This window comes from Kwoniella botswanensis, chromosome 1 (assembly GCF_036426115.1).
Source record: "Kwoniella botswanensis chromosome 1, complete sequence".
NCBI lineage: Eukaryota > Fungi > Basidiomycota > Tremellomycetes > Tremellales > Cryptococcaceae > Kwoniella > Kwoniella botswanensis.
The window spans coordinates 15,169,372-15,195,970 of NC_088599.1; the positions used below are offsets into that span (position 1 = coordinate 15,169,372).

The following is a 26,599-nucleotide window of genomic DNA, read 5'->3' on the forward strand; positions in this document are numbered from 1 at the left end:
GCATCAGCATTGTCGATGATCGGTATTGCCCTCTGCTATACCAGCATCATCAAATTGAATTGATGGCTTATGGTTCGTCCTCTGGCCATTGGTATGCATCTCTTTCAACTTGGTCGGTTATGTCATTTTTTAACATAGCAGTTTATTCCCATTTCTCCGCAAACTCCGCGTGTCGTCCTAGTAAAATTGCCACCCACCATGGTATACCCATACAGTGTGATCCATTTACCCTGTACCGCACCCTTCCCTTTCATGTAATATCACTTTTTCACGTTCATCTTCACTCCATCTTCATCATCGTTATATCTCGCTATAACGGACTCTTTCCAACAGAAAAGGGTCTATCATCACTACTCTTCTTTTGGGTACACTCTCAACATAGCACTGCATAGCTCATCCTTATACCACGAGGATAGCTTCACGTAGTCTACCATCAAAAAAGAAGACTGAGACAGGACCGAGTACCTCTGTTCTCGTCATCACCACTCAACCTAAAAAAAGAAAAGTCAAGAGACAAGATCATCGTATCGACTCTTGTCTGATCAGCATCAGCATCCTCATATTTATATACTAAAGGACTTGCATCATAAGGACACTTTAGCATACCTAGGATATCAAGAAGAACGTGTGAGTAGTATTGTTCATGAATGGATCAATGACACATTGAAACAAAACCTTTTCTTCCATCCCGATCTTACCTATGTTTGCTGATCTCATATATATCATACCATTCCGATAGATTCTTCAAATACCATCCTTCCCTTTATTCTCGTCCGTGAATAAAATAAAAAGTCAAGTCACTTATCATATCATTAATATATTACGACTTTTCCACCTTCACGACCTCCAAATTTAAAAAAAGCATCTCACGACCTGAACTTCTTTTTATCTTTTTTGTCTTTGAATAAAACCAATTTCAAAGACAGAAAAAAGTCGAATACGTATTATCGTCAATGAGCAAAACTACCACAGCAAACGTCAATCAAGCTTCAGGCAAAGCTTCGGCTTCGACGTCCACGTCCGCTTCTTCCGCCTGGTCTCGTGGACCTCCAACCGCTTCTGCTACCTCGACACCTGTACCCTCCAACCCAGCTTCAGGAAGTAACACTCCTGCTCAATCAAATTCCTCTTTACCCAATGGAGTAAGTAACCAATCGTCAGCATCAAATGGTCCCAACCCAGTGCCTATCGCAGGTAGTGGACATAGTAGGAAAAGTAGCATGTTAGTGGGAGGTGGTATGGATATCAAACGAGGTGAGTATCGATTCTTTTCGGTGAAATGGCATGTCGCATCATCTAATTGGATAAATCGCCGATAGGTAACATCGCTTTTGGTACTGTCGATCACCCCAACCCCATGCTGTCCTCATCTCCGGCTGCTCCTTCAACGACTGGTGCTCACCTCTCTGATGCTGTCAAATCATTCGGTTCGATAGACGCCGACGCCTCCAATGACTCTGCTGCAGTCAAGACCAAAAGGATGAGTTCGCTAGGTGCTCAATCTTCGACCAGTCCACCACCCACCACTGGCGTTGTCCCACCCAAAAAGAACCTCGATCTGCACTCCCTCTTCGCCGGTAAACCCCATCAACAAGCACCCGCTCCCTCTACCTCGTCTCCCCAGCAGCAACCTGCTGTACCCCCTACACATGACAGGAGGCAATCGATGAGTCAATCAGGTTTCCAACCTGGACCAAATGGTCTTTCAAACTCACCTTACACCGGTACTCCCCACCTCCGTCCACCCGTTAGCGGTCTCCCCAACCAACAACGATCACCTGTTCTCAACCAAGCTATCCCACCCAACCAGTTCAACCCATCTGCACCTACCCATGTCCAACAAGGTTTCCGACCTCCTCAACAAGGTGGTATGCCTCCCCAGCAAGCCCAAGTCAGACCTAATGGTGTTGGTCCTCAGGGTATGCCCAGACCGGGTATGATGATGGGTCCAGGTGGAATGGGAGCTTACGGTATGCATCCTGGTCCTCAAGGTCCAGGTTACCCAATGATGCAATACCCTCAACAGAATTACTACGTAAGTATGGTCTCTGTTCTGAAATGAGAATTGTCGAGGCTAATTCTCGCGTCCATTATTAGCAGGGATACAACCCATACGAGCAGCAGCAGTACAACCAACAGTGGGCTCCTCAGCAACATCCTCAGAATCAGCAGTACAACAGTGTTGGCTACAACCCAGCTCAACAACAAGCTGGACCAATGTCTCCTCGAGCTGCCCAGGGACAACTTCCACCATCTCAATCACCCATGCCACCTTCCGCTGGCCTCCCCAGTAGTGGTGGTGCCAGTCCCGTTCCCACACCCCCTACTCGACCTCCATCCCTTATGAGTGGTCATCAACCTACTCCCTCAAACGCTTCTGCCGCTTCCATCCCTGTGACACCTCAACGACCTATGCCTCCTACCTTTACACCTCAACAGGCTCAAAGCCCCTCGACTCCAGGTTTCGCTCCTCATCTATCTGGATCCGCACCTACATTCACTCCCAGAAGGACAACCGCCGCCATCAAGATTTCTCGTCCGGATGGATCCGCCTTAGATCTCAAGGCTGAAGCTGCCGTCAAAGCTAAGACCTCACCGGCTCCATCGAGTGGTGCGGGTACACCGGAACTAGGAAGTGAGCCACAGCAGGAAGCTCCTAAGAAGAAACTTGCTTTACCAGTTGTTGTCAGAATCGAGTCTGAGGAGCAGAAGAAGCTACGATTAGCCGAGGAAGCTGCTAAAGAGAAGATCAGGTTGACGGAAGAGAAGGAGGAGAAGGAGAGGCAGGAACGAAGAGAGAAGAAAGCCAAGGAGGAAGAGGAACGAAAAGCTAAGGAGGCAGCTGAGAAGGTGAGTGATCTTTTTATCTTATCAATCATGGGCACTGACTAATCATGGTTTCAGGCCGAAAAGGAGAAAGCGGAAGCTGAAAACAAAGAAAAGGCTGCTGCCGAAGCTGAGAAGAAGAAACTCGAAGAAGCATTCGCCGCTGAACAAGCCGCCGCTGAAAAGGCCGCGGCTGAGAAGGAGGCCAACGCTAAGGCTCTCAGAGAACACTCTGAGAAGGCCGAACAAGAGAAGGCTGCGGCACATGCTGCCGCTCAAGAAGCCAGAGAGAAAGCAGACGAACAACGACGAGCTCTCATGACCCCCGCCGCCTCAACTCCATCCTCTCCTCTCGCTTCTCCCGCTTTGGGTGCTGGTCTCCCTGCCAAACCTGTCGCTGCTATCAACGGTGCCAGACGGCCCCCACCTTCCGCTCTCGATCTCAAACCTTCCTCACCATCTCTTGCCGATGAATCCCCTAGTGCCTCTCAATCAGCTCTCAACACCGCTAAACCCATTGAAGATCTCTCATCTATCGTCTATCCCGGCTCAATGAAATCTCCTCAACCACAGCTCAACGTCGGTGCTGAGCCTGGTAAATTCAGATACGACCGAGACTTCCTGATGCAATTCATGGGCGTGTGTCGAGAGAAGCCTGAAAGCTTACCTCCTCTCGAAGAAATCGGTCTTGAAGCCGATGCTTCAAGTGGATTTGGTAGTCGAGGATCAAGAGGTGGACGAAATTCTATGGGCCCTTCCAGTCGAAGTGTCAGTGGTGCGCCAACTGGTCTTGGTATCGGTGGTCTCAACAGACCTGCTTTCCCAGGTCAAGGTATGGGATCTTTCGGTATGGGTCAATTCGGTTCTGGATCGGGATCTCTCCGAGGTACCACCAGCGAACAACGATATCAAGCGACTCTCAGAGCTGGTTCAATGGGTCGATCACCATCTCAAGGTGGGCCTGGAATGCCAGGAATGGCTGGTCTCCCTTCTATGGGTCCATCCACTTCCCGATCTGGTGCTAGTCGAGGTAGTCAACGTGGTACCAAGCGAGCTCCTCAGGAACCCCGAGCAAGCTTGTCTCAAGAGCCTGCTCCTCCACCATTACAGGTCTCAGGTAACGCTTGGACCAGAACCAGACTCGGAGGTGATGACGAGGGATCACCAGCGTTCATTGAACGAAAGGTCAAATCATTGCTCAACAAGCTTACCGAAGAGAAGTTCGATGGTATCTCCAAACAGATTCTTGAATGGGCCAACAAGTCTCAGAATGAAACTAACGGTATGACATTGAAACTCGTCATCAAGCTCATCTTCGAGAAAGCTACCGATGAAGCTCACTGGTCCGCCATGTATGCCAAACTTTGTCGATTGTTGATGGTGGAACTTGATCCCAACGTCACTGAGGTGCTTGAAGGTAAACCTACTTCCGGTGGTGTACTGTTCAGGAAATACTTGCTTGGTCGATGTCAGATGGATTTCGAGAATGGATGGAAGGCCAGAGAAGATACTGCTGTAGCTGCTGCTGCCAAATCTGAGGAAGACAAAGAGAGGTTAGCTAAACAGAAGAAAGACCAAGAAGCACAGGAGAAAGAAGGTGGTGCTGAGGGTGAAACCGAGGCTGTCATGATGTCTGATGAGTACTACGCTGCTCAGAAAGCCAAGAGAAGAGGATTAGGTTTGGTCCAGTTGATCGGTGAATTATACAAATTGGAAATGGTCTCCAAAGGTGTCATCAGACAATGTCTCATCCGATTACTCGGTAACGTCACCGATCCGGATGAAGAGGATATCGAATCGACCTGTAAACTTCTCTCAACCATTGGTGAAGCTTATGACGAAGCTGCTCCTGATAACATGAACACTGTGTTTGAGAGATTGAACCAGGTTGTTAACAGTGAATCGATCTCTTCGCGAATCAAGTTTATGGTTATGGTGAGTTAATACATCTCTCTCTTTCCTGAACTTGCTGAGCTAATGTAATTCATTTGTACTCTAGGATATTATGGATTTGAGAAAGGCCAAATGGAAGTCGAGAAACAAGCAAGCGGGAGTCATGACCATCGCCGAGATCCACCAACAAGCTGCCGAAGAGAAGGCTGCTGCTGCTGCTCAAGTATCTCAGGGATCGATCTCTCGAGGTGGATCAAGAGCGGGTCGATCACGGGATGGACCTCAGCCAGGAGAATGGCAATCTGTCTCGGCCAACCCACGAGCAGGACTCGGTCGACCAGCGGACTTCTCCAACATCGGTCGAAATATCTCTTCCACCGGTATGCCCTCTGCACCTACTTTCGGACCTTCGAGTGTATTCGCTCGAAAGGGCAAAGCCGGTGCTACTGGTACTGTCACTCCTCCACTCTCCCGACAACCTTCCTCCGCCAACATGTTCTCCGCTCTTAACGACGCTACTGAACCTTCTCCTGCGGAGGGTAGAAGAGGTAGTGCTGATGCCGGTGACAATGCTCCTCAGAGGAAGAAACTTCAATTAGCTCCTCGGACGAAACCTCTACCTGGTGAAGGTGAGGGCGAGGGTGAAGGTGACGAGGAAGAAGAGGAGGAAGAGGAAGAAGAGACTCCTGCTGAACCTGCCGCTCCTAAGGAATTGACCGAGGCTGGTGCCAAGACCAAGATCGCGTCTGACATGAAGGAATTATGGGGTGAGAAGGATCAAGGAGGTTCGAGGGATCCAGAGGATATCGCCGAATACTTCAGGACGTTACCTGAGATCCGAAGACATCTCCTGGCTGAGAGGTTGTTGGAAGATGTCTTCAGAATTGCAAAGGAGAAGGACGCCAAGGTTGTGGCTAAGGGATGGAAAGCTGCTTTGGAAGCTAATGTCGTTACGACTGATGTGTTGAGGACTGCGTGAGTTGATAAACGATGGCATGTGTGCTAGTATTCAGTTGTGCTGACCATTCATTCATCTCACAGTATCGAGGCTAGAATGCCATCGTTGGATGATGATTCGTTAGATTTCCCTTCGGCTTACAAGGCGATTGGATTCCTAATACGGCCTTTGTCATTGTCATCTGAAGAGATCAGCGCTTTGGGAGATAAGATTGACGTCTATGGAGAACCGAAGATAACGCCTAAACAGAAATTCGAAAAGGCTCTCGCTCAAGTAGCAGAGGAGGAGGCATCGGATTAATCGACTGTAAATCACCTAGACTCCTCGAATCGCTTTTCTTCCTTCTCGATCTCCAATAACCGGCATAGACAATATCTTTTCACTCAAATCGGGTCGAAATTCCAGATTCGACGCATCATAGCATGTTCTCTCTTCAATACATCTTGAAATCATAATGGTATAGACCAAAATGTATCCCGCATAAGATCTTTGGGTTTCGCAATATATCCGTTATTTCTCCTATTTAATTTGGTTCTTCACGTTTTTTACATCTCTGACATATGATATTCCTTTCTACATCCTATTTCTGGTTCTTCTCTTTCTCTTTCCGAATAGGAAGCTCAGATAATGAATCTCTCAAAGCTTCATAGAATTCTCACTTGAATACACAAACAATGTACTTCCTATCATCTACCAATTACCATATCTTCTCCTATAATTGATCACCCTGACTGTGTTGTAAGGAAGGGAATAATACTGCTATTAGGTCTGTCCTGGGGAGGTAGATCTCAGATGGTATTATCTCTTCTCTGACATATAGTGTTGGGTTCCTTTGGTCTCAGGTATAGGTGTGGGTACGATGATATAATGGGATGCATATGATGTTGCGACATAATACTGGTTGATACAGCATGATTCACTTGGTTCCATCATCATTCGTTGCAAAGTGAGATGGATGATCCTGGTGGAGGAACAAGTCGAAATGCCCACCAACTGGAAATTTCGATGGTTTTGGAAGGATCTATCTACCTCTACACATACGTGTTTGGGCATTCATTCATACATATCTATTAAGCTGAGTATCATCAATATGAATCAGCTCACATCAGAACAAGCTCAAGCATTATGGTCAGCAGGTGGGTTCCTGGTGTTTGATGGATTATCGGAAGGTAGTGAATTCGGTGTCGATGGGAGGTAAGTGCAAACAATAAATCACATTCCCGTATCGTCTACATGAAGTCAAGCTGAACATACTGATGATATAGTTGAAAGAACAGTATCAACATTATACGTAGATTCAGTGGTATCAAGTTCCTCCCACCAGGTATACACCTAATCACTTGGTCACCCTCTTCTTCTTCTCCTTCCAGCACCAGTCCAGCGGGTCCTGCGGGTATACCCATTCGATTTGGTCTCATAAGGTATACTAAACCGAAAGAACGGTTCGTCATACGATATGATCCCCAATCTGAACATACCGAGGTGCAGCTAGATGTAGTAATCTCGGACGACAGGTTAAAATCGCTCGATGGGGAAATGGCTCCCTACCCATTTGATCATCTCGAGCGTTGGAAATCCCTCACTTCACATATAACCGAAGAAACGATTATACAAGTCATTGGAGGAAATGATAAAGTGCTCAGTGGGATGATAGAGGTCGAAGGTGAAGAGGAAGATTCGATAGATCGTAGGAAAGGAACTACCAGTAAAGGGGATGAGGATAGTACAGGTGGTAATGGTGATAAGCTGAATTTTGTTAGATTCAATTTGAAGAAAAGCTGGAGAGATGGTGCGATAGGTGAAGAAGTTACGAGATACTCTAAAGATAAGAGTTGGTTGTTGGGGAATGTCGTCGAGAAACGATTAGGAGGAGGTGAGTCATCAACAATCATCTTGTGATATACGTTTCGAATATGGATGTCTATCATACCATATCCATGGCTGATCTTTTCCATTCTAGATCCAATCAAAATCATCTCACAACTCCAACTCTCCTTTATCCTCCTCTTGCACCTGTCTTCCTACTCCGCTTTACTAGTGTACAAAAGAATTCTCACTCTACTTTGTCAATCAACAGATTTTCTCTCCACTCCTTCAGAATACCTATCGTCGTCGTCTGCCTCCCAAACAAAGATACAAGAAGCGTTCATATCGCTCGTCGATACACTTGCAAGTCAGATACAAACTATACCGGACGGTACGTTCGATACGGAGCTACCTGAGTTGGATGTCTTTTACCTTGATCAAATTGAGTCCATGCGGAAGAATCTGACCGGAGCGATATCAATATCTAAGGATTCGGACAAGTGGGATGAGAATGCGAGGGGAAAGATAGGATCATCTTGGACCAAGTTGAAGGAAGCTGGTAAGCCATGGGGATGGGAAATCGGTGATTTGTCGAAAGATCAACCAGCTCAGAATAGCGATGACGATGAAGAGTCAGATGAAGAAGGTGAATATGCACCAGTCATCGTAGAGATATAGATATGTGATTAATCATGTACTTCATACCAATGCATTGTACTGTAATCATAATCGTTATATCCTATATTACATTTTGATCCTAAGATGATACATGATACGTGATTCATAAAATCCCAGGAATAACGGCTTTCCTCTCTTTTGGATAATTATCAAATTTCTCTTTATACCACCCATGACCTCTCAATGCTCTAGGTAACATCGAGGTGATCTCTGCGAGGACGAACATCCAAGTGGGATGAAGTAGATAAGGTGGCCACCATATTTTAGCTATTAATTTGACTATACCGCCTCGCAATCCCGTTTGGAGTCGGAGAGTCGATAGAGGGGGAAGTGGGAGTAGAGCTGTGGAAGTTGACGTAGCTGCTAGAGCGAAACATGTCCATTCGAGCCTACGTACACGCATGATGTACATGTTTATCAGCTAAGACTGGTTCAAACCCGATTCACACAGAATGACAGGAAACCACTTACCATTCACACAGATAATTTGGGAATGAAACGTATTTGTACAAACCCCCCCTTGGGACTTTGTATCTACCTGATTTCGGGTCGTCATCTTCAGGTAGATGGGATATCACTAGTCGCCCGGATGAAGGTCGTCGAAGGTCGTTAAGCACTTCATCGTGATACACTAGGAGTCATTTGGGAGAAGTTCATCTGATGTCAGAGGAATGATAGACCTTATACAAGGGTCGTACTTCCGACCTGCATACGAGGTCGAGAGGGGAGTGTACAATCTGAAGGTACTCACCATTTCCCATGTAACCTAGAGCCCATCCTCCGACTTTTGCCCAGAACTTCCAATCTGTTTCTGCTTGAGGTGGATAAAACGCTAACCCCAGAGCGATCAGATAACCATTACTATCACACCATATCAGCCAATACCCCGTGAAGAGTCCAGAACAGCATTGAGAAACCTACAACAGATTGAACAGACCCATAGCCAAGGCTACCACCACATGCAAGGGAGACCTTTTAGGGGAGAGTAGCAAGGGAGAGATGACTGCTCGATGAGCATAGTGAGCGAAATACAATCCCTATAGTCAGAATGTCGTCAGTCAGTTTGTTGTCATATAAAGGCGGGCCCCGATCCGATACGCACTGCGAGGACTCTTGCCGGATAATTCAATGTGGGATGTGGGTTGACGAGTAGAGTCGTTGCGAATGTCAATGGCTACATGACGGTGATCAATCGGATGAGTAGCTCCTCTTCATCTTGTTCTTGCGAGAGCTCAAACTCACCGAGACCAGCTCAGCTACTGCCCAAGCTATGTTACCTAATCACACCAGTAGCTCAGCATATGCACCGCATCAGAAGCATGATCTAACCAAATCGTTTTAGACCTAAACCAAACATACCATTCACATTCAGGTTCGAAGTCTTACTTGCGAACCTTCCGAAAGGGGCGTCGAGGACATACAGGGTGATAGGTGCATGAAGGGGAAATATATGAAAGGTGAGCAGGGTGGGGAAGAATGATGAAGGCGGTGTCATCGTAACGTGTCAAAGGATGAAGGCAGGAAGACAAGAGAGAGATTATCGATGATGATGCTCTGCTAGTTATGTTCCGTCATTCTCGGTGAGAGATGAAGTCATTCACCAGAAATGTTGGTTCGTGGCGGTGGCACTTATCCGAGAATATCCCTCCAGACGTCAAAGGGTTGAAATCGAACAGGACCTGTTGGAGAAGTCGTGCGAAGATCAGAAGACCTACGATGAGACGAGTGGTGATGCATGTCGGTCTTTTTTGCTTCTTCTAGGGGGTGGAGGAAGGCCAAGATCATCGTTTCAGATCGTCGCAGCGTCATTGGCAAACCCAAGCCCTATCTATCCTTTCTGCGGGTGCGAAGCTTGGATTTGTGGCTCAAAGCTTCTCAGAGCTTGTCGTACCTATAAAAGACAGCAGCGTGCTACCCCATGATTCGACTTGATTCCTCTCCTCAAGGATATTACTTCTCGACAAGCTGCTCTTAGTTATATCTCTTTCGACTGTCCAACAATTCTATCATAATGGCAACCCCATCTAGTACAGCCGACACTCCCAGCCTACCCATTGCTAAATACTACCAAGCCTTTCCCTATGACGGTGCGACATTTACTACTACTACCGAGAGACTCTCTGCACAGAACCGTTTCCTAGATCGATACAGTAACGTAAAGATTGGGGGGCGTATGCTAAGTGGCATTGTATCTGAAGTGGAGTAAGTCCGGAACTTCTCACTTCACGCTCGATCACATTCCCATCTCCATTTTTACGACATCATGTTGACTGTATGCTCAGTGAACTTACAGCACCCGGGAGATCCCGTTTGACCCTTACTGAAGCCCAAGGCAGAGCCAGTGTCTCCATACTTCTCACTGGTGACACTACAGACACCGGAGGGAACCCAAGACCTCAACGACTGGTCATTCAGGGACCCGCTCTCACAGATGCTGTTTCTGGAGATGACCGAGATGCCATCCGGACTATCCAGCTTCTCCATGCCCTCAGCAATGGGACAGGTAACACGTCAACTTCGCAAACTCTGACTGCAGAAAGCGCTGCGGCACTCATCGCAGGTTGCGATCGTGTGCCTCAATTACACCCATTGGTGAGAGGGGACATCACCAAAGTGAAAAGTGCGATTGACACTGCCATGAAGATTCAAGAGACAAGTGGAACTTTTAAACTGAGTCTCGACGAAACTCCGACGCTAAAAGCTCAACCAGCCTTTTCGAAAATTATGAGAAACAAGAATTCACGAGATAGGTTCATGGGCACGATGAAATCTGCCAGTCGACCTGATCATTCCATCAGCTCATTGTATGTCACAGAGTCGTTCCTCGGTAGAGATTATGGGATCATTTCTGAAGGATTGCAGAAATTGGAACGATCACTTATAGCTGATTATGTTTCCAAAGATCCCGTTCCAATGTGGGACGCCTTGTCTGAAGTGGGTAATCGTCTCGCTGCATCTGATTGTGACTTGATGATTTGAACAATCATTTGCTAACATTCTTTCTCCCTGCTAGCATATGACTGACGAAGGTAAACAATTCATGAAGTATCCTGCCCTTGATAAGCGGTACTCAGAAATGGAGGCCAACATCACAGTCGCTTCCGCTGCAAGGGCCGAGGCTCTTTCCAAGACCAAAATCGCAGATATGATGTCACAGGATCTCATGGTCGATATTAACTCGTACCTCCCTTTGGATAGGCTCAAGTATTCCAAAAGCACAGATAGGCAATGGCCCAAACCCACAGAGTATCTGACAGTAGAAGATAAAGATTATGAAGCATTCTTCGGTGCGTTGGCATCGATGAGGGTCGAACAAAACGTAGCTAGCTTGACCCCAGCGCAGATGTCGCAGTGCATGTCAAATTTTCCTGTTTTGAGAAGTAAGATCGAGACAATCTTACAGGGACAAGGTCCGGCTGTACTGGCCAAGACTCGAGCACAAGGGGATAACTCAGCCACTTGGGCTGAAGATTATGCGCAGAAGTCGTATCTTGATTATGCCAGGGACGAACTCGAGGTTAGAGGGAAAGAGATGGAAGGTTTGTATGACGTCGACCCACTCGAAATCTTCCCACCAAAGGTGGCAGAGGAGTACAAATGGGCAATCGGCCGATAAGGGACTATAGGATGTTTTCGAGGATGGAAATTTCACTTGACATTCCATCAGACTGGTGTGACATTCTTACTTTTCATTATTTCTCCATGAGCCCTATGAATATCGTTGTGGAAGCGCCAGTAGACTACAGTAGCAGAATTCTCATAATTCATATCTCTATCTCTTTTACTTCGTATGCAACATAGTTAACAACGGATATGAAGCTTAGATATATGATTGAATGCGCGTTAGTGATGTTACCGGTAGCTTTCAATGGCTGTACTTGGCACCATAGTGATGCTTGTATACCTATAGGGTTATTAGTAGGTTGACATCTAGATCCGCGTTATTTATGAGAATATAATAATAGCCACAACCTTTGTTTACTATAATGACACCCTAAATGCCAAAACCTCTGAGGCAATTCAATGGTAAATTACGCAAGCGTTTTTCTATTGAAAAGGCGACTGTGATCGTTGTTTGTGTTGTGTATACCTTTGTCAAGAAGAAGCGAAAGGAAGCCCCAGCAAGAAGGGCTGGATTTGATGGCGAAGATGGAGGACTTGAACGGCGACGAGACTTTGTACACTTCAGTATTTGCTACCACCGATGTCATTCTAGTAAAGAGGATGTCATTCGGTGAGGAAAAAGAACTGAGCGAATTGTTGTAGTAGATAAAAGCCTTCTCAATATCATTCTAGTGATAACGTCGTCATACTATCGCTTCCAAGAAGATTGACCGGTCCATGAAGGAGCAGACCCATTGCCTTACAGTACTGCTACAGTGTCACATCTAAGCTCATTCCGTTTCTCTTTCATTTCAAGCTTATGACTGTGATCGTCGATGTGGAGATCGGTGTTTCGCGCGACCGCGAGTGTTTGTGCTACATGGATTCGGACTTCAACAAAAATGATGGCCTACACATTTTTTATGTGGCATTTGCTGCCTTCGATTGACCCATTGCACTGCTTTCAACGATGTTGCGTGTTTCACACCATATAGCCTAACCTCACCTCGCTAAAACCTGATCTGATCCCGGTCTAGGCCCTATGGACACTTCTGATCGAGCGTATGTTGTGCTAAGACTTTCCGATGGACACCGCTTTTGAGGTCTTTCCTTTCAGGTAAGCCCGACAGAAGACCGCAAACCTGATCCGTCATGTTCTAATCCATCGATCTGTAGTGAGATGACGTTTGCTTGATTCTTCTATTCACGAAGCATTTTCAAAACAGCATATGGGCTTCTTGGATCCCTGGATCTGAAGGGAAGGTCATGCATTGGTGGGAACCTTTGGAAAGCTGAACCTGTTGGGTACTGTATATAAACCTGCAGGTTCGCCCGCGCTCCCACAGAAACTTTTACCCTAATCGAACCAAAAATCATTAGACATCATGTCCTCAAGTACTAGAAATAGCTCGTAAGTTTTGGATGCCACGCGCTCAATGGGAAGAAATCCGTTACAGCGTCCTTCATTGAGTTTTTTCGAGAATGACCCTTGGCTTGGTGATTTTCAACAGGCATTGAAGACAGCCCATGCAGAAAGCTTGCAAGATCTGAAGAGCGCGATGAAGCCCGAATTCAAGAAAGAAGTCCTACGATCCCTTGACCCGGAAACATCGCCGGAGGTATTCAGATCTTCATTAAACCGGAGCAGGTCACATGTGGGATGGTCGGGACGTACCATTTCTAATTATTCAACTACGGTAAATCCTTATCACTTCGCTTGTCAGGTGATCAAGCACATACACCCAGAGGCAGACATGTCGAATCAAGACCAATTGAAAGTCTTGTTACCTCCAAGGGCTATAGAAGCTTACGAACAGGGACTCACCGAGGACTTCTTGGGTCCCCCAGATGTGGAGCGAGCGTTTTGGCGCCACATCCTCCATCCTTAACACGCTGTTTCATACACGATAGTCAGGCTTGAACGGTCTGTTGTTTGGAGATTGCATGGGACTTGATACGCTTTCAGATATATGCGGTCGATTTAATGTACATAGTGACGCTATGCAGCATTCCAAACTCAAATAAATTATCTCACTATTATCGGTAAATAACGTCATTCCCCTACTTTTTGTCAGTTGTGCACTATTCTACGTACCATTTGTCGTTGCGGAACACTCGCAAGCATTACTGTGTTCGATACCCCTTCACAATCGTATCAGAGGTTCGCGCTCTCCTCGTTCTGAGATATATCATTCTTGTTGAAGCAAAAGCATAACGATTTGAACCTTTGTTATTTCCCCTCTTCCTCACATCTTTGCTCTGGATACGCAGAGGCCGAGTGTCTTCACGAGGTTTCTATTCTTATGACAGTCATGGGGCATACACGAAGCCCCTTTGAGTCAGAGAAAGTTGGATGGACGTTTCACCGGCTGAGAAGACATATATGCAAAGCAAAGGAGACACAGTCAAGGTTCTTGAGGGCCCTACGATCAAAGGAGGTTTGCCTTTCATCGTATACGTCCGAGGACAACAAACTTGGCTCACAGATGTACATCATCATAGAGAAGGCTTGGCTGAGAGATCTAACAGCTATAAGAAGCAGCTTCCGCCCATAGTTTCTTGTCACTCCCCTCATTCGTCTTGCCCTTCGACATAGATTAGTCTCGCAACCACCTCAACTATAAAGTCATAACAAAACGCACAATGTCTTCGACAGATACTGCTTCGGATGCATCACCCCAGCCTCAAAATGTCCCATTAGGGCAATTCATCAAGCAGTTCCTCATCGACCTCGATGATGATCGACCAAAAATATTGGAAGAAGGCTCTGATAATTTTCTAAGCACACACGGAGATACTCGATGCGGCTCCAAAACGTTTAGCGAACTTGTATCCGAATCGGGGTAAGTGACGACTCTGTCATACTGAATTGTAGTAAGCTGAACCTTATTCCATGTTTGGGACGAACAACGCATAGTGGCCGCTGGGAGCAAGAAGGCGATACGAAGCCTAGAATGTTCATCCTTCCACCTCCTTCTGACAATTCCAACTTGGATAGTCGACCTACTTCCATCGAATTGACCATACCCGACAAGAGGATCTGGTCCCATAATGAAGCGATGACCCAAGCTATTGCCAAAGGAGATCCATTTTCACAGGCATTGGTCAGTTCCGTACAAGCGATCGACAATCGGGAAATCCCTGTCTCCAAAATCGAGATTGATACTTTGGTTACATCGATCGACTCACATATCCAATTCATCCAGATGATCGAGTCAGATACAGAAACGGACGTGCCTCCACCTGTTCAGAGTCAATATACAGCTGATCTCGAAAATATCAAAAAGCTCATAAGAAGTGGTTACAGAGCTTATCCCACGGATAATGATAAGGGTATTTTATCGATTTCTCTGCGTTCACCCCCGGAACTCCAACAGGGTAAAACCCTAGTCGACCCAGAGGGAGCCAGTAGACTTTTGATTACGGTTGAAAGAAATTCGGGATTCCGCGAATATCGATTTAACGCCATTCTCAGTCAAATTTGTCTGGGGAGATCGCTCTCTCATCATGAGCAAGTGGATCTCATGCCTCCTTCCTTTTTGACTGAGATGAATAAGTACATGGTTCACGAAGGATTTAGATGGACCAATCGAGACGCTGATGGACGTTCCAGACAAGCGCTGCCTAAACCGAGTGAGGTTTTGTATCACAATGATCCGTGGTCAAAACGTTATGAAAGACTTTCACAGGTGAAAGCACTCATCAATGGAACATCGTATCAAGAGTATCGTAGCCTTCTTGAATCCATTGAAATCCTCCCCGAAGGAGAGAAACTGTTACTTCGAAATGACATCAAATCTGTCAGTGATGCTTCAAGAGCCAGAGCTATAGCAGCGCTAGGTGACAGCACTTCAGATCCCGGACCGACTTGGGCAGAACATTTGCGTTCACAAGATCCACTTGAATTCGCAATAGAAGCACTCAAATATGACTATACAGAAGAGGAAATCGATTTTAGCGATCCCGAAGTTATCAGGCCTTTCATGCCTCATCGAGCTTTGGAAGAACTCTCAAAAGCTCAGAGTAATTGATGACGACGGCAAAATGGTCATTTAGTTGTTTGGAACATGGGCTTAGACAAGTAATGTACTGTGAATATCGAAGTCCGTTTATCATCTCTACTGTCGTATTCTTTTCCCCTTCTTCTATTCCAGTGATGAATGAAATGTGACAGAGACGATCCTCATGGCGTTGTATCCCTCTTCTCTTTCACTGGCTCGCTTCTGGAATCTCATCGATTGGTGTCCTATGATATGAAATTTAGTCACAAAAACAGAGAAAGACAACATGTGTACATGGACAAAGTAGCGCATACACGTACTTGTAATGATACGAATTCTGCTCTTTTTTCGTGTGATTGCCTTGACATCACTGTCAATTGGGTGTCCATTCTTCGCGTCTTGCTTGCTGTAGACTCCCCTATCAGCCCCTTCTCGACTCGAGTACTCGCCAACGCCAAAGAAGATGTGTACAGTACTATCCTACCATCCTGGTATAGGCCATTTCATGACGCAAAAGGAGAATCTTCAGATTCCTTCGAGAGGTAGAGATCCTTTCAGGAGTGAGGTTTTGGCACCGGCCACTTCCGCATGCTCTGGACTCACGTATGGAAAGGTGGAAACACCAAATCGAAATCTTCAAGTCTCTGAGGTACTCATATTCAAGGGAGCCACGAATTTCACCGTGTCCTTCTGAAGAAAGGTTAGACTTTGCCTACCTACACAGCGTCATAGGCAAGACCTGGGATCGAAGTCCCATTTCTTGAGGAATAGTGTTTATATAAGGGCTACTTTCGTCCAACCTCTGTATCATTTACCTCTTGTTCATCTTGCAACACCGTTAAATCGTCTTCATCAGCACAATTCTTCAATAGCACCACACAAGTGATGTCTTCCACAGGGACAGCTCAAGGTCAAGTTGTCCCCTTGGGACAGTACATCACGCAATTCGACACTGCAACAGAACTCGTCGGCAAAGAGAAAGATGTTTATGGACACTCAGACCCAAACGCCGCCCCAAATCTGATTAAAAATCGGGTTGATGAATTCCTCACGTCGCATGGAGATACTCAATGTGGATCAAAAACATTCAACGAGCTAGTCTCGGATCTGTAGTGAGTAAAGACCTTTCATTTATATTGTAAAATAATTCTGCTATGTAAGAAGTAGTCCAAGCTCACTATGATCAATTAGTGATGTGAACGGGAAAGGACGTTCTCGAACGGCCATCCTTCCACCTCCTACATCCACTGATCGACCAACTTGTATTCAATTGACCGGGCGATCTGGAAGTATTGTATCCCATAACGCCGCCATGACAAAGGCGATCTGGGACTGCGATCCATTGGCGCAAGCGTTGATTGGCACTATACAAGCGATTGACGGGTATACCATACCAATCTCAAAAGCTGAGATCGATACTTTGTGCGGCTCGGTCCTGTCGCATCTCCTGGAGATTCGATTGAATGGGCAAACACTCCACGGTCGTTACTTTGATCCAACTGATCTCCAGACACTTAACCGTACCATCGACGATGCTTACAAAAGAGATGGAGCTAGACCCGAAGAGGACACTGGTCATCTGACCATCTCATTAAATTCGTTACCCGACTTTCAAGTTGGCAAACCTGTAACCAGCCCTATGGACACAAAACGATTCATTACCACCCTCAAGGCAGACTTGGGGCACAGTGAACACCAATTCAATAGTATCCTAAGTAACGCGAGTCTCGGAAGATCACTCACCCATCACGAGAAATCAGATATCATGTCTCCTTCATTCTTGAGGGACATGAACAAGTACATGGTCTACGAAGGGTACAGCTGGAACCCTACTGAACTCGCGTCTGAGAGGTTACCTCAAGCTAGCGAAGTACTATATGAGAAGGATCCGTGGGTGAAGGAATATCGAGAGTCAATGTTGGACAAGGAGATCTTGTTGGGAACAACTTCTCAGGCATTCCGGTCGAAGTTTCGACCCCAGGAATTACTGATCGAGGGGGAGAAGCTTTTGATCGACAGAGGTATTCAATCTGTCACTGATGCGTCAAGAGCTAGAGCCTGTGCTGCATGTGGTGGGTCAGACCCTGGACCAACTGTATCAGAATATTTGCGAAGTCAAGATCCTTTGAAATATGCTTTGAGCGTTCTCAAGAAGGAGCACGACGAGGACGAGCTCGATACCTCTGACCCCTTCGCCATTGAGCCTTTCTTGCCGCATTCAGCATTACCTGCCTTACGAGAGCGTCAATCCACATTGGCCTGAATTATGTCTCAAACGTTGACCCTCTCGCCAGGGGACAGATCGATTTCATTTTGATACTGCACATGTAGATCCGAACATTCTGTAGATTTCGTGATGGAATAGCAATGGTTTTCATCTGATGCACGCGGTCCCCTCCAGTACATAACTAGAACGTGAGGATCCTCCTGTTTAGACAATAATGTTGATGCAGTCCAAAAGAGTTTGAGCCAGAATGCGCTCTTCGGCGTAAATTCTCATCCCTGCAGTCTAGCAGCACTATGCAAAGCCATGACAGGTCAACTGTTGTGCCTCCGTTGTGAGTTGTATAGGGCATGAAACTGGGTGATCATAAGACAGGACAGAACACGACGATGGGTTGATCGGCTCTTTGATGGGTATATATGTGCGAAAAATCGTACATATTGGTGGATTAATGTTTGTTAGGTGATACTTTACTCGTACTGTACTATGTATGGTAATACGTTTCTGGAAAGGGTAGATTACAAATACATAATACACTTGGAAAAAAATTACTTGAATAAGAAATCATTCAGTCGTCGATCCATCGCTGTTGATGATACTTTTGATTTGAGGATCATGTCGTCTCAATCCCTAATCCTCATCGTGGCCCACTTGACTAGCGAATCTTCGCATTTTTCTTCAAATGGCAGTCCTTCCGTGGGAGATTTGTCCTTTTCCTTTTTAATGACCTCCACTCAAAGCCCTATGCACACTAGCTCTCAACGCAGCATGTTCACTACCCAAACTACCCGCTACTCCCGACGTCGAGTTCTCGCCTTGATGGTGAGTCGAGAAATGAGATCCATCGTTGATATCCCTCGCTCCATCTTCGGTCAAATCCAAGATCCTTCGTGCGAGAGTAGCAATTTCACCTTCACCTTCACCATCCAGTCCATCATCTTCGTAATCCTCTTCTCCCTCTGATCCTTGAGAGACCTCGTTGATTCCCCGACCTCCTCGTGAAGGTGGTGGCGAAGCTGCGAGTTGTCGGATAGAAGACATGAGGATAGGTGAGGATCGGATGTTGTTGGTTAATTGGTCATCTTCCGCTTCAAGGAGCTGCACGATAGTCTGGAAAAAGGGAGATGTCAGTGCAGGAAGGCTTCATAGAAAGGTAATCAAGTCGTACTCACCCATACAGCGATATGTTGGAAGGTTATATCGGCGCTACTCAAGAATCTAACCAAGTACGCATGTAATCCTCCGTCCGGTTTGTTCCACACGGCATTGAACGGTGCATAGTCCTCAGCGGCTGCATCAATGACGTCAGCTGTTGTCCTGGTTGCATTTATGACTGGCCAACTCACCTTTCGAGGACAGGTTACCCAGTGCTGCAGCGGAGTTACCTTGAACTTCCACGCTGGAGGAATTGGTGAGCGGGATGAGAACCTCGCAGATACCCATCTCGAGCAACTGAGGTTTGAGATCGTCTACGAATGGTCAAAAACTTAGCTGCTGTTTTCAAGACGGTAATTCGAACATGACGGGACTTGCCACTAAGAGCCAAAACAGCAACACAGGCTGTCATTTCACTTTGAACCGCCAATGGCACCGTCAACACCAATTCCTTGATCCTCTCTACTGCACCAGCTTCTACAATCGCGCCCTTGTTCCTTTCACTTGAAGCAGCCAAATTTCGCAGAGTTGAGATAGCATGGCATTGTACTTCCTCATTCTCATCGAAGGATAGTAGCTCAATCAAGGGTTGCAAAAAGCCTGAATCGATTATTGGCGATTCGTTGGCCGGGTGGATGGAAACGTTTCGAACACACGCTGCGGCCGACAGGATCAAGGGGAGATAGGAAGAGTGAAGTAATCGGAGAAGGGGTTTGAGTCCATCGAATTTGACGATTTCTAGTTGGTATTTCTCTGTCCATGTAAATCGTTCAATTAGCTCCAGATAGCATGCGAGTAGAAATCAGCTAACGCACCATCACTGGCAAGGTTTCGAAGAGCCAAAGCAGCTTGACATTGTACCTTCAAACTTTGGCTATCCATAAGCTGAACGAGACTTTGTACTAATTTAGGTTCAGATGCTGCCAATCGTTTTCGATTTGTTCCTACAAAATAACAGGCAGGTCAGCTTGGAGAGCTCAATTGCGTCCATATTACTCAGTTGACTTACCGTCTACAGCGATGTTACTCAGAGCAGTAGTACAATAATACTGCACATCGGTATCAGGCGAGTTGAGCAAGCTGACCAATACTGGGATAGCTCCAGCTGCGACAAGCTGTTGTCGATTTTCGTCTGTGAGACATACATAAAGGTTCAGCTACGTTCAGGGTAACAATCCTATTCCTCTGCCAACTGACCTGAATGAGTCATGTTCAACAAAGCACCCGTAGCGTTCCTCTGTACTCTCATATCCTTTGATTTAGCCAATCTAGTTAAAGGGATCAAAGCTCCCGATTTCGCGATTTGGGTTTTGTTCTCGTCTGCGCATATATCAGCTTTGTCAGCTGGATTACCTCGATGGTCCGAGCCTAAAAGCGATAGCTGAACTGACCATGAGTAGCCAAATTGGTTATACATCCTACGGCATTACATTGAACTTCTACGTTTGATGACAACATCTGTCTGATGAGAGGTTCTAGTCCACCGAGGGAGACGATCAATAACTTGTTTTCAGCTATCAAGTTCGATTGATACATCAGCTTCACTCCCACAAAAGCTGACTTATCACTCACCGTTCACAGCCAAATTGCCCAAGGCAGCACTAGCAGCCCTTTGCACCTCATGATCATGACTTGTCAAAAGGTACAAAACAGGATCCAAAGTATCTCTACCAACTTCTCTAACTTCTTTCTCGGTTATCTCTGCGAACGCCAATGCCGCTGATCTTTGTAGATCCACATTATCAGAGAATGACAAGGTTGTTAAAGCCGCTAATGGTGAGCCGGAAAAGAAATTGGTGGTGGAACGGTCTGAATCGTAACACGAGGATCAATACGTCAGTACAGTCGACTAGTATGTATGTACAGATGATATATGACTCACTCTCCAAGTACTGTAGCAGGTCTGCTACTGCCTCTCTTTCATTCTCAAGTAATAATGGTTCATAGTTGTTCTTTCGTCTAGGTCCGCCTGTATACGTGAGATGAATGATATGCGTCAGTGTGACCGTGCATGATCTCTTGGTACCCAATGTATGGATGAGAGTGTACTCACAGCAACTGCTCACACCACCCATCTTGCGTTATAGGATTCTATGTGAAGTGAAGAAGATGAGAAGAGTGAATGACTAAGAGTGAGAATGTGTTGGATGAACTGAACCCTAGCGGCTGAGAAGTGGACCGTGACGTCGATGATCGAGTATAAAGGAGGTTTGAGGTCAAGTTGGTTCTTAGCCGTGTTCTAGTCTATTTCGTCTGTCTGATGAGGCCAGCAGGGCCGTCTGACGTTGATGGAGCGGATTGTCGGAGAACCGAAGGGAAGCTGAATGTATGTATGGTGATTAGTGCGACTTGGCTGTAGAGTGGTGGTTTATCTTGACGTGTAATCTTGATGCATGAGAGTGAGAGCCATCGACCATCAACGCAGCAACGCATCAACTCAACAACAAACACGAGATGGGAGCCAGAGCGATACCAACGGAATCAATTGTCGGGATATCCATGGGATCCATGGGATTACCTCATTGTGGCGTGTCATCCCCGCGTCACTCCCGGTTACTGGCCACCCATCGTATAACAAGTCAATCAGTCAATCTCGAAGAATTAGATACTTATGCTCATGTCTAGTTGACAACTGCGAGCTGGCCAATAGATCCTCCAAGCATGTACGACGGTCCCATCAGAGGAGGTAAGTGCAGCTCAAGTCTTCATATCGGCAGGTTACGCCCAGCTGACTCATCTGCTTAGGTACACGGGGTGGACAAGGTGATTTTCGTTGGTCTCAAGTAGCCAACGATAAACATCGAGGTGGGTCACCTCCTCCCTTCCTATATACTTACGAAAGCTGATTTGTTGGTTTGTAGAAAACTACCTTGGGCACACAGTGAACGCCCCAGTAGGTCGATGGCAGAAAAACCAAGATATACATTGGTACAATCGAGAAGTGCAGGATGACGATCAAGAAAGAGCAGCGAAAGCGAAAGCAGAAGAGATTAGAAGGTTGAAACAGCAGGAAGAAGATGCTTTGAATATCGCTTTGGGTATAGCTCCGAAGCCTAGACATGATGATGATGAAAATGGTGAAGGTACAGGATCGAATGATATACCTATACCGAAGAGTGAGAAGGATTTGGAGATTGAAAGATTGGAAAAAGAGGAGAGGAAAAGGGAGAAAGCGTGAGTCTTCGGGATTCCACTTCCATCGATTATCCCTCGCTAAATGTGAGCTGGTATTTCTTTTCCACTGCATTGGTGTCATTTCACAGGTTGCGAAAAGAACAGAAAGCATTGAGAAAAGCTGAAAAAGAGGTGAAACGAGAAGAGAAAGAACATAAGAGATCACGTCGAAGACATAGGGATAATGATTCGGATTATGAGAGGGAAAGAGATAGACATAGAAGCTCGAGGCATCATGATGATCGGGATCGGGATAGGGATAGGGATAGAGAGAAGGAAAGGGGATATGATCGAGATAGAGATAGGGACAGGAGTCAGAGGGATAGAAGATACGATGATGATGATCGAGATAGACACAGGGACAGGAGAAGGGACGATAGGAGATCCAGAGAGAAGGACGACTCGCGTACACCACCTGGCAAGCGAGAGAGGCACAGAACGAGGTCGATCTCACCTAAGAGAGAAAGAGATAGGTCACCGACGCCAGACAGATATAGGCGGCGGGATGACGATCATCATTGGGACACCAAGCCTAGCAGGGATGATTTGGACAGACGAAGGTAGTAGTAACATGAAAGACTGGATCGTCATGTCATTGTATCCTATTGTATTCTGCATGCATGAATTCTAATGTATCCTCAGTCTTGGTTAAATGGGTCTGTTAGTGTCAACATGCTTATGTAATTGATGGTTGATGACGTTTCAGGTAACTTAGCTTGTAAGTGTATAGTATCGGGCGTCGTCGCTCACCGTCGGTTGCACTCGCTCGCTTGGACCATTCCATTCAGCATTTCAAAACAAATAACAACATAACATATTCAACATCCATCTACAATCTCATCATCATCACAACCCCAAACACAACCACAATACACAATGTCCTGGTTCTCGTGAGTGGTCATCGCACTGACATAATCTCAGAGACATCCGCTGAGTGGCCAATCTGTAAAATGAATCTAGTTCACAATCCTCAAACTCATCAAAAGATGCTACCAACTTTTACCCCGTCACATCGTATCTGAGTGGGTATGGTGAACTTACATCTGCCGATACCGCTGTGAGTGACAAAGCATGAAATCAAGGCGGATGACAAGGGGGGATGGAGAGAGCTACTTAGCGTGGCTAATCTGGTTTGGTTCATGGGCGTAGTGGGCAAACACCTCGAATAAGGGATTCCAGACCGAGACTCAAATATGGTATACAGTCTTGGAAGATGGGACTTGGATAATGGTCCAGATCATCTGGTCATACGTTGGGTGAGCACATGAACCATTGACGGTACTCTAATCTCGATGAGATATGGCTAAATTTGCTATCAATCTCTAGCATCTTCCTTGTTCCAGCAACAACCCAAATGACATTCAAAGTGTACAACCCTCACACTCAAAAGTCAACTTGGAGATCGATCAATGCCAGTGGAGCGAAATTCGATAAACAAAATTTGAAGACTGACCAATTTGTAGGTCATCTATCAAACCTTATCGTGCAGTAATAGAGCGTTTGTCGCTGACTTGTTTTGTCTGTGTGCGAATATAGGAAATCAAACATACCGGATCACCCACTACTGAAGAAGTATATCACATCGTGGCAGATTTAGATAAGAATGTTCATCTGGATGTCAAATTCACTAAGCCTGCTGAAGCACCTGGATTCAAATTTGGTCAAGGTGCTCAAGGTGGAATCTCAACTTTTGGAAAAGACAGAGAGGAGGCCAAGAGAGATGGATTTGTCGTTCAGTAAGTTCACCTTTCCATATCAACGGATTCAATACATTTGTTTCGTTCTGGTCAAGGTTGCCGAATGACGCCGGATACCAGACACGCTTGTTTGAAAGATTGCCTGATTCTGTGGTAATTGCCGTAGCCGATTCCACCCATTCTCTTTCTCATCAGGAACTGTTACCGTCGAAGATAAACCTCTGGACGTAAAAGGTGATGGAATGTTCGTACATGCCATTCAAGGTATGAGACCTAATCTGGTGGGTAGACTCACTCTTTCACAGAAAAACAATCAGCATCGCGCCTTCCACCTGCTACCACCACTCATCATACATACTTACCTACTGTCTTTCTTCAGGTCGCGACCAGATGGAATTTCGCTTTCTTCACTACCACACCCGGTGCCGACGATCCTAAGTTAGGTGGAGTCAGAGCTGTCCAGATGGAATTTGAGACCACTGTGAGTAATGAGATCCGTAGCATCGTACCCGGCTTCCCTATCAGAGCAGAGTAGACATACTATCATATACGACGAACATTTGGCTGACCTCGGATCCCGACACTACACAGGACGAATACGGCCCCAAAGGCTCCAAATCAGGTCGAACCAAAGTCAACATCGGCGCCATCTACACCACCAAACATTCCCCATTGATCGTCACTGGTCAAACTCACTTATCACCATCTTCCACCGACGTCTATCCCCATCCTACTGATTCTATCTCCTCGGCTGTTCACAAATCACCCGTCAAAGATAAAGAAACTGGTTACCTGGTTCCTTCGTCGATCGAGTTCGAATGGTCTGCTCAAAAAGTCTCGGGAGAAGGAAAAGTATCGGCGAAAGTTGTTCAGGACGTTGCTGGAGCGATCGTGGGACAGGGAGGATTAATTGAGAAAGTCGATGTCCTGGCGGAGATTCCTTATGTCATTAGGAAGGGATTGGCAGCTGTGACGGGTACGAAGCCGTATATCTACCAGGTGAGTCACTCAATGGTCGTGAACGATGCGATTGCTATAGGGAAGGGAAGGGACGTGAACGGCGAAGAGGGGATGTTTGATTACACCAATATGCCGTATCTCTAGAATCGGTTCCACTCTATTTTCATTTTTCCTCTAATTCACTCAGAACTGTACAGGGAGTCATCGAAACTGACAAAATCCTTTTGTCGTTTGTAGTACCATAACCCCGCTACGCTCAACGTTGAGATCGACGGTGAATCAATCCCCGTCAAGGGATACCTGTTCAACGAAGCTTCCTTCGTGTCTGAATAAGTTTGTCGACAATGAAGATTATCCGGAAAAGATAAAGATAGATTGTTAAGTTATACAGTTTCATGATTCGTGTACTGTAGCGGATGAAGTATTTGGGGTCTGTCGAAAATTCCTCCCTTAATAAGTTTAATACGTCAAGATAATAATAATAGTAATGTGGTGGTATTAGTAGTGCCCTAATATATCTTAATCGAATGTATTCTGTTTCCACCCCTGTGATTCAAGTTATGGCACTTGGCACTGATATCATCGTACTGACTCAATGCTCTTGTAAATTGATATGTATCAAATTCAAGTTACAGGAAGATCATATCCTACTGAATACTGAACCTAATCATATCTCGTGTGATTCCACCCAAAGTTCTCTTTCTCTTCTCTTTAGCATTTCCAGCACATACAAAATCAATGATTGTCACAGTATTACAGTATTTATGTATTGATTACCTGCTTAGGAATCGGGACAAGCTGACAGCATAATGCAAGATAGATAACAATCAGCTTTGTATACATTATCCCTCCTCGGTCCATTGTACTATACGTGCTGGAAATGACAAAGCAAACTTACGAAGACATTGTCTCTCTCCCAAGACATAGTAACACACCGGTTCATTCCCATCTGAACAGACAGGTCCGCAAGCTACCGTACAGGTGAAATGTCAATGACATCCCACGTTCAAGAGCGATCATCGATATCATTTGTGAGAGTGTATATGGACTCATGGACTCACTACAATCAGGTTGATCGATTGGGCAATGACAGACTTGTCTTTCCTCTATTTCTCCTTGGGTAGGAACAGCCAAGGTAAGAGTAGTAAGGGTCAAGAGAGCTGTGAGGATAGTCAAATGGAATTTCATCTTGTTTTCGAAAAAGTGTTGGAAAATAATACTGAATGTATCGGAAGAGCTTATTGAAAGGAGAAATGAATGAAGCCTGTATATATATATATACCTTGAAGTTGAAACATCCAGACTCGGTCTTCCGGTGGATCAACGTATGCATATTGAATTCATGCATATGATTATCAGCTTTGCCCGAGATGGACCGTTCTAAGAATAAGAGCGAATACCATCTCAGGTCGTTGAACCGCATGGATCATCGATTTAGACCAAAGGAGGTATAGAGTATAGCGAAGTGATGAGTGGAAAGTGGGGATGAACACCAAAAATAGAATGAATTGACAAAGGGTAGTTTTGACTTGACTTGCTGATGACCGTATAGACGAGGATGTCAAGATCAGAAAATAGAATGATGTTGATTGATGGAGAATGGTCGCAGTACGATTGTGGGTAA

General features: G+C 45.8%; 9 protein-coding genes across 9 annotated transcripts; 7 read left to right on the forward strand and 2 right to left on the reverse strand.

Moving 5' to 3' along the window:
* Positions 1–953: 953 nt before the first annotated feature.
* L199_005737 (uncharacterized protein) lies at positions 954–5,977 on the forward strand (the record flags this gene model as incomplete). Its single annotated transcript, XM_064891443.1, has 6 exons — positions 954–1,254; positions 1,320–2,035; positions 2,098–2,850; positions 2,905–4,761; positions 4,826–5,694; positions 5,761–5,977. The coding sequence occupies 6 exons, from the start codon at positions 954–956 to the stop codon at positions 5,975–5,977; spliced, it is 4,713 nt and encodes a 1,570-aa protein (XP_064747515.1).
* A 790-nt stretch (positions 5,978–6,767) lies between these two features.
* Positions 6,768–8,161, forward strand: L199_005738 (uncharacterized protein; the record flags this gene model as incomplete). Its single annotated transcript, XM_064891444.1, has 3 exons — positions 6,768–6,871; positions 6,955–7,550; positions 7,638–8,161. The coding sequence occupies 3 exons, from the start codon at positions 6,768–6,770 to the stop codon at positions 8,159–8,161; spliced, it is 1,224 nt and encodes a 407-aa protein (XP_064747516.1).
* A 103-nt stretch (positions 8,162–8,264) lies between these two features.
* Positions 8,265–9,656, reverse strand: L199_005739 (uncharacterized protein; the record flags this gene model as incomplete). Its single annotated transcript, XM_064891445.1, has 7 exons — positions 8,265–8,550; positions 8,633–8,792; positions 8,913–9,022; positions 9,083–9,198; positions 9,264–9,335; positions 9,404–9,438; positions 9,521–9,656. The coding sequence occupies 7 exons, from the start codon at positions 9,654–9,656 to the stop codon at positions 8,265–8,267; spliced, it is 915 nt and encodes a 304-aa protein (XP_064747517.1).
* A 516-nt stretch (positions 9,657–10,172) lies between these two features.
* Positions 10,173–11,777, forward strand: L199_005740 (uncharacterized protein; the record flags this gene model as incomplete). Its single annotated transcript, XM_064891446.1, has 3 exons — positions 10,173–10,363; positions 10,444–11,095; positions 11,175–11,777. The coding sequence occupies 3 exons, from the start codon at positions 10,173–10,175 to the stop codon at positions 11,775–11,777; spliced, it is 1,446 nt and encodes a 481-aa protein (XP_064747518.1).
* Positions 11,778–14,718: 2,941 nt separating this feature from the next.
* Positions 14,719–15,795, forward strand: L199_005741 (uncharacterized protein; the record flags this gene model as incomplete). Its single annotated transcript, XM_064891447.1, has 1 exon — positions 14,719–15,795. One exon carries the CDS (start codon positions 14,719–14,721, stop codon positions 15,793–15,795), a length of 1,077 nt encoding a protein of 358 aa, XP_064747519.1.
* Positions 15,796–16,650: 855 nt separating this feature from the next.
* On the forward strand, positions 16,651–18,028 carry L199_005742 (uncharacterized protein; the record flags this gene model as incomplete). Its single annotated transcript, XM_064891448.1, has 2 exons — positions 16,651–16,877; positions 16,957–18,028. The coding sequence occupies 2 exons, from the start codon at positions 16,651–16,653 to the stop codon at positions 18,026–18,028; spliced, it is 1,299 nt and encodes a 432-aa protein (XP_064747520.1).
* A 681-nt stretch (positions 18,029–18,709) lies between these two features.
* On the reverse strand, positions 18,710–21,219 carry L199_005743 (vacuolar protein 8; the record flags this gene model as incomplete). Its single annotated transcript, XM_064891449.1, has 11 exons — positions 18,710–19,099; positions 19,162–19,280; positions 19,336–19,458; positions 19,523–19,897; positions 19,960–20,088; positions 20,154–20,276; positions 20,342–20,464; positions 20,536–20,658; positions 20,717–20,953; positions 21,027–21,113; positions 21,198–21,219. 11 exons carry the CDS (start codon positions 21,217–21,219, stop codon positions 18,710–18,712), a joined length of 1,851 nt encoding a protein of 616 aa, XP_064747521.1.
* Positions 21,220–21,805: 586 nt separating this feature from the next.
* Positions 21,806–22,882, forward strand: L199_005744 (uncharacterized protein; the record flags this gene model as incomplete). Its single annotated transcript, XM_064891450.1, has 4 exons — positions 21,806–21,830; positions 21,890–21,949; positions 22,006–22,318; positions 22,408–22,882. The coding sequence occupies 4 exons, from the start codon at positions 21,806–21,808 to the stop codon at positions 22,880–22,882; spliced, it is 873 nt and encodes a 290-aa protein (XP_064747522.1).
* Positions 22,883–23,194: 312 nt separating this feature from the next.
* L199_005745 (uncharacterized protein) lies at positions 23,195–25,308 on the forward strand (the record flags this gene model as incomplete). The annotated part of the gene is made up of 9 exons (XM_064891451.1): positions 23,195–23,208; positions 23,279–23,375; positions 23,468–23,574; positions 23,645–23,777; positions 23,855–24,054; positions 24,182–24,296; positions 24,395–24,496; positions 24,607–25,014; positions 25,213–25,308. 9 exons carry the CDS (start codon positions 23,195–23,197, stop codon positions 25,306–25,308), a joined length of 1,272 nt encoding a protein of 423 aa, XP_064747523.1.
* Positions 25,309–26,599: the final 1,291 nt, after the last annotated feature.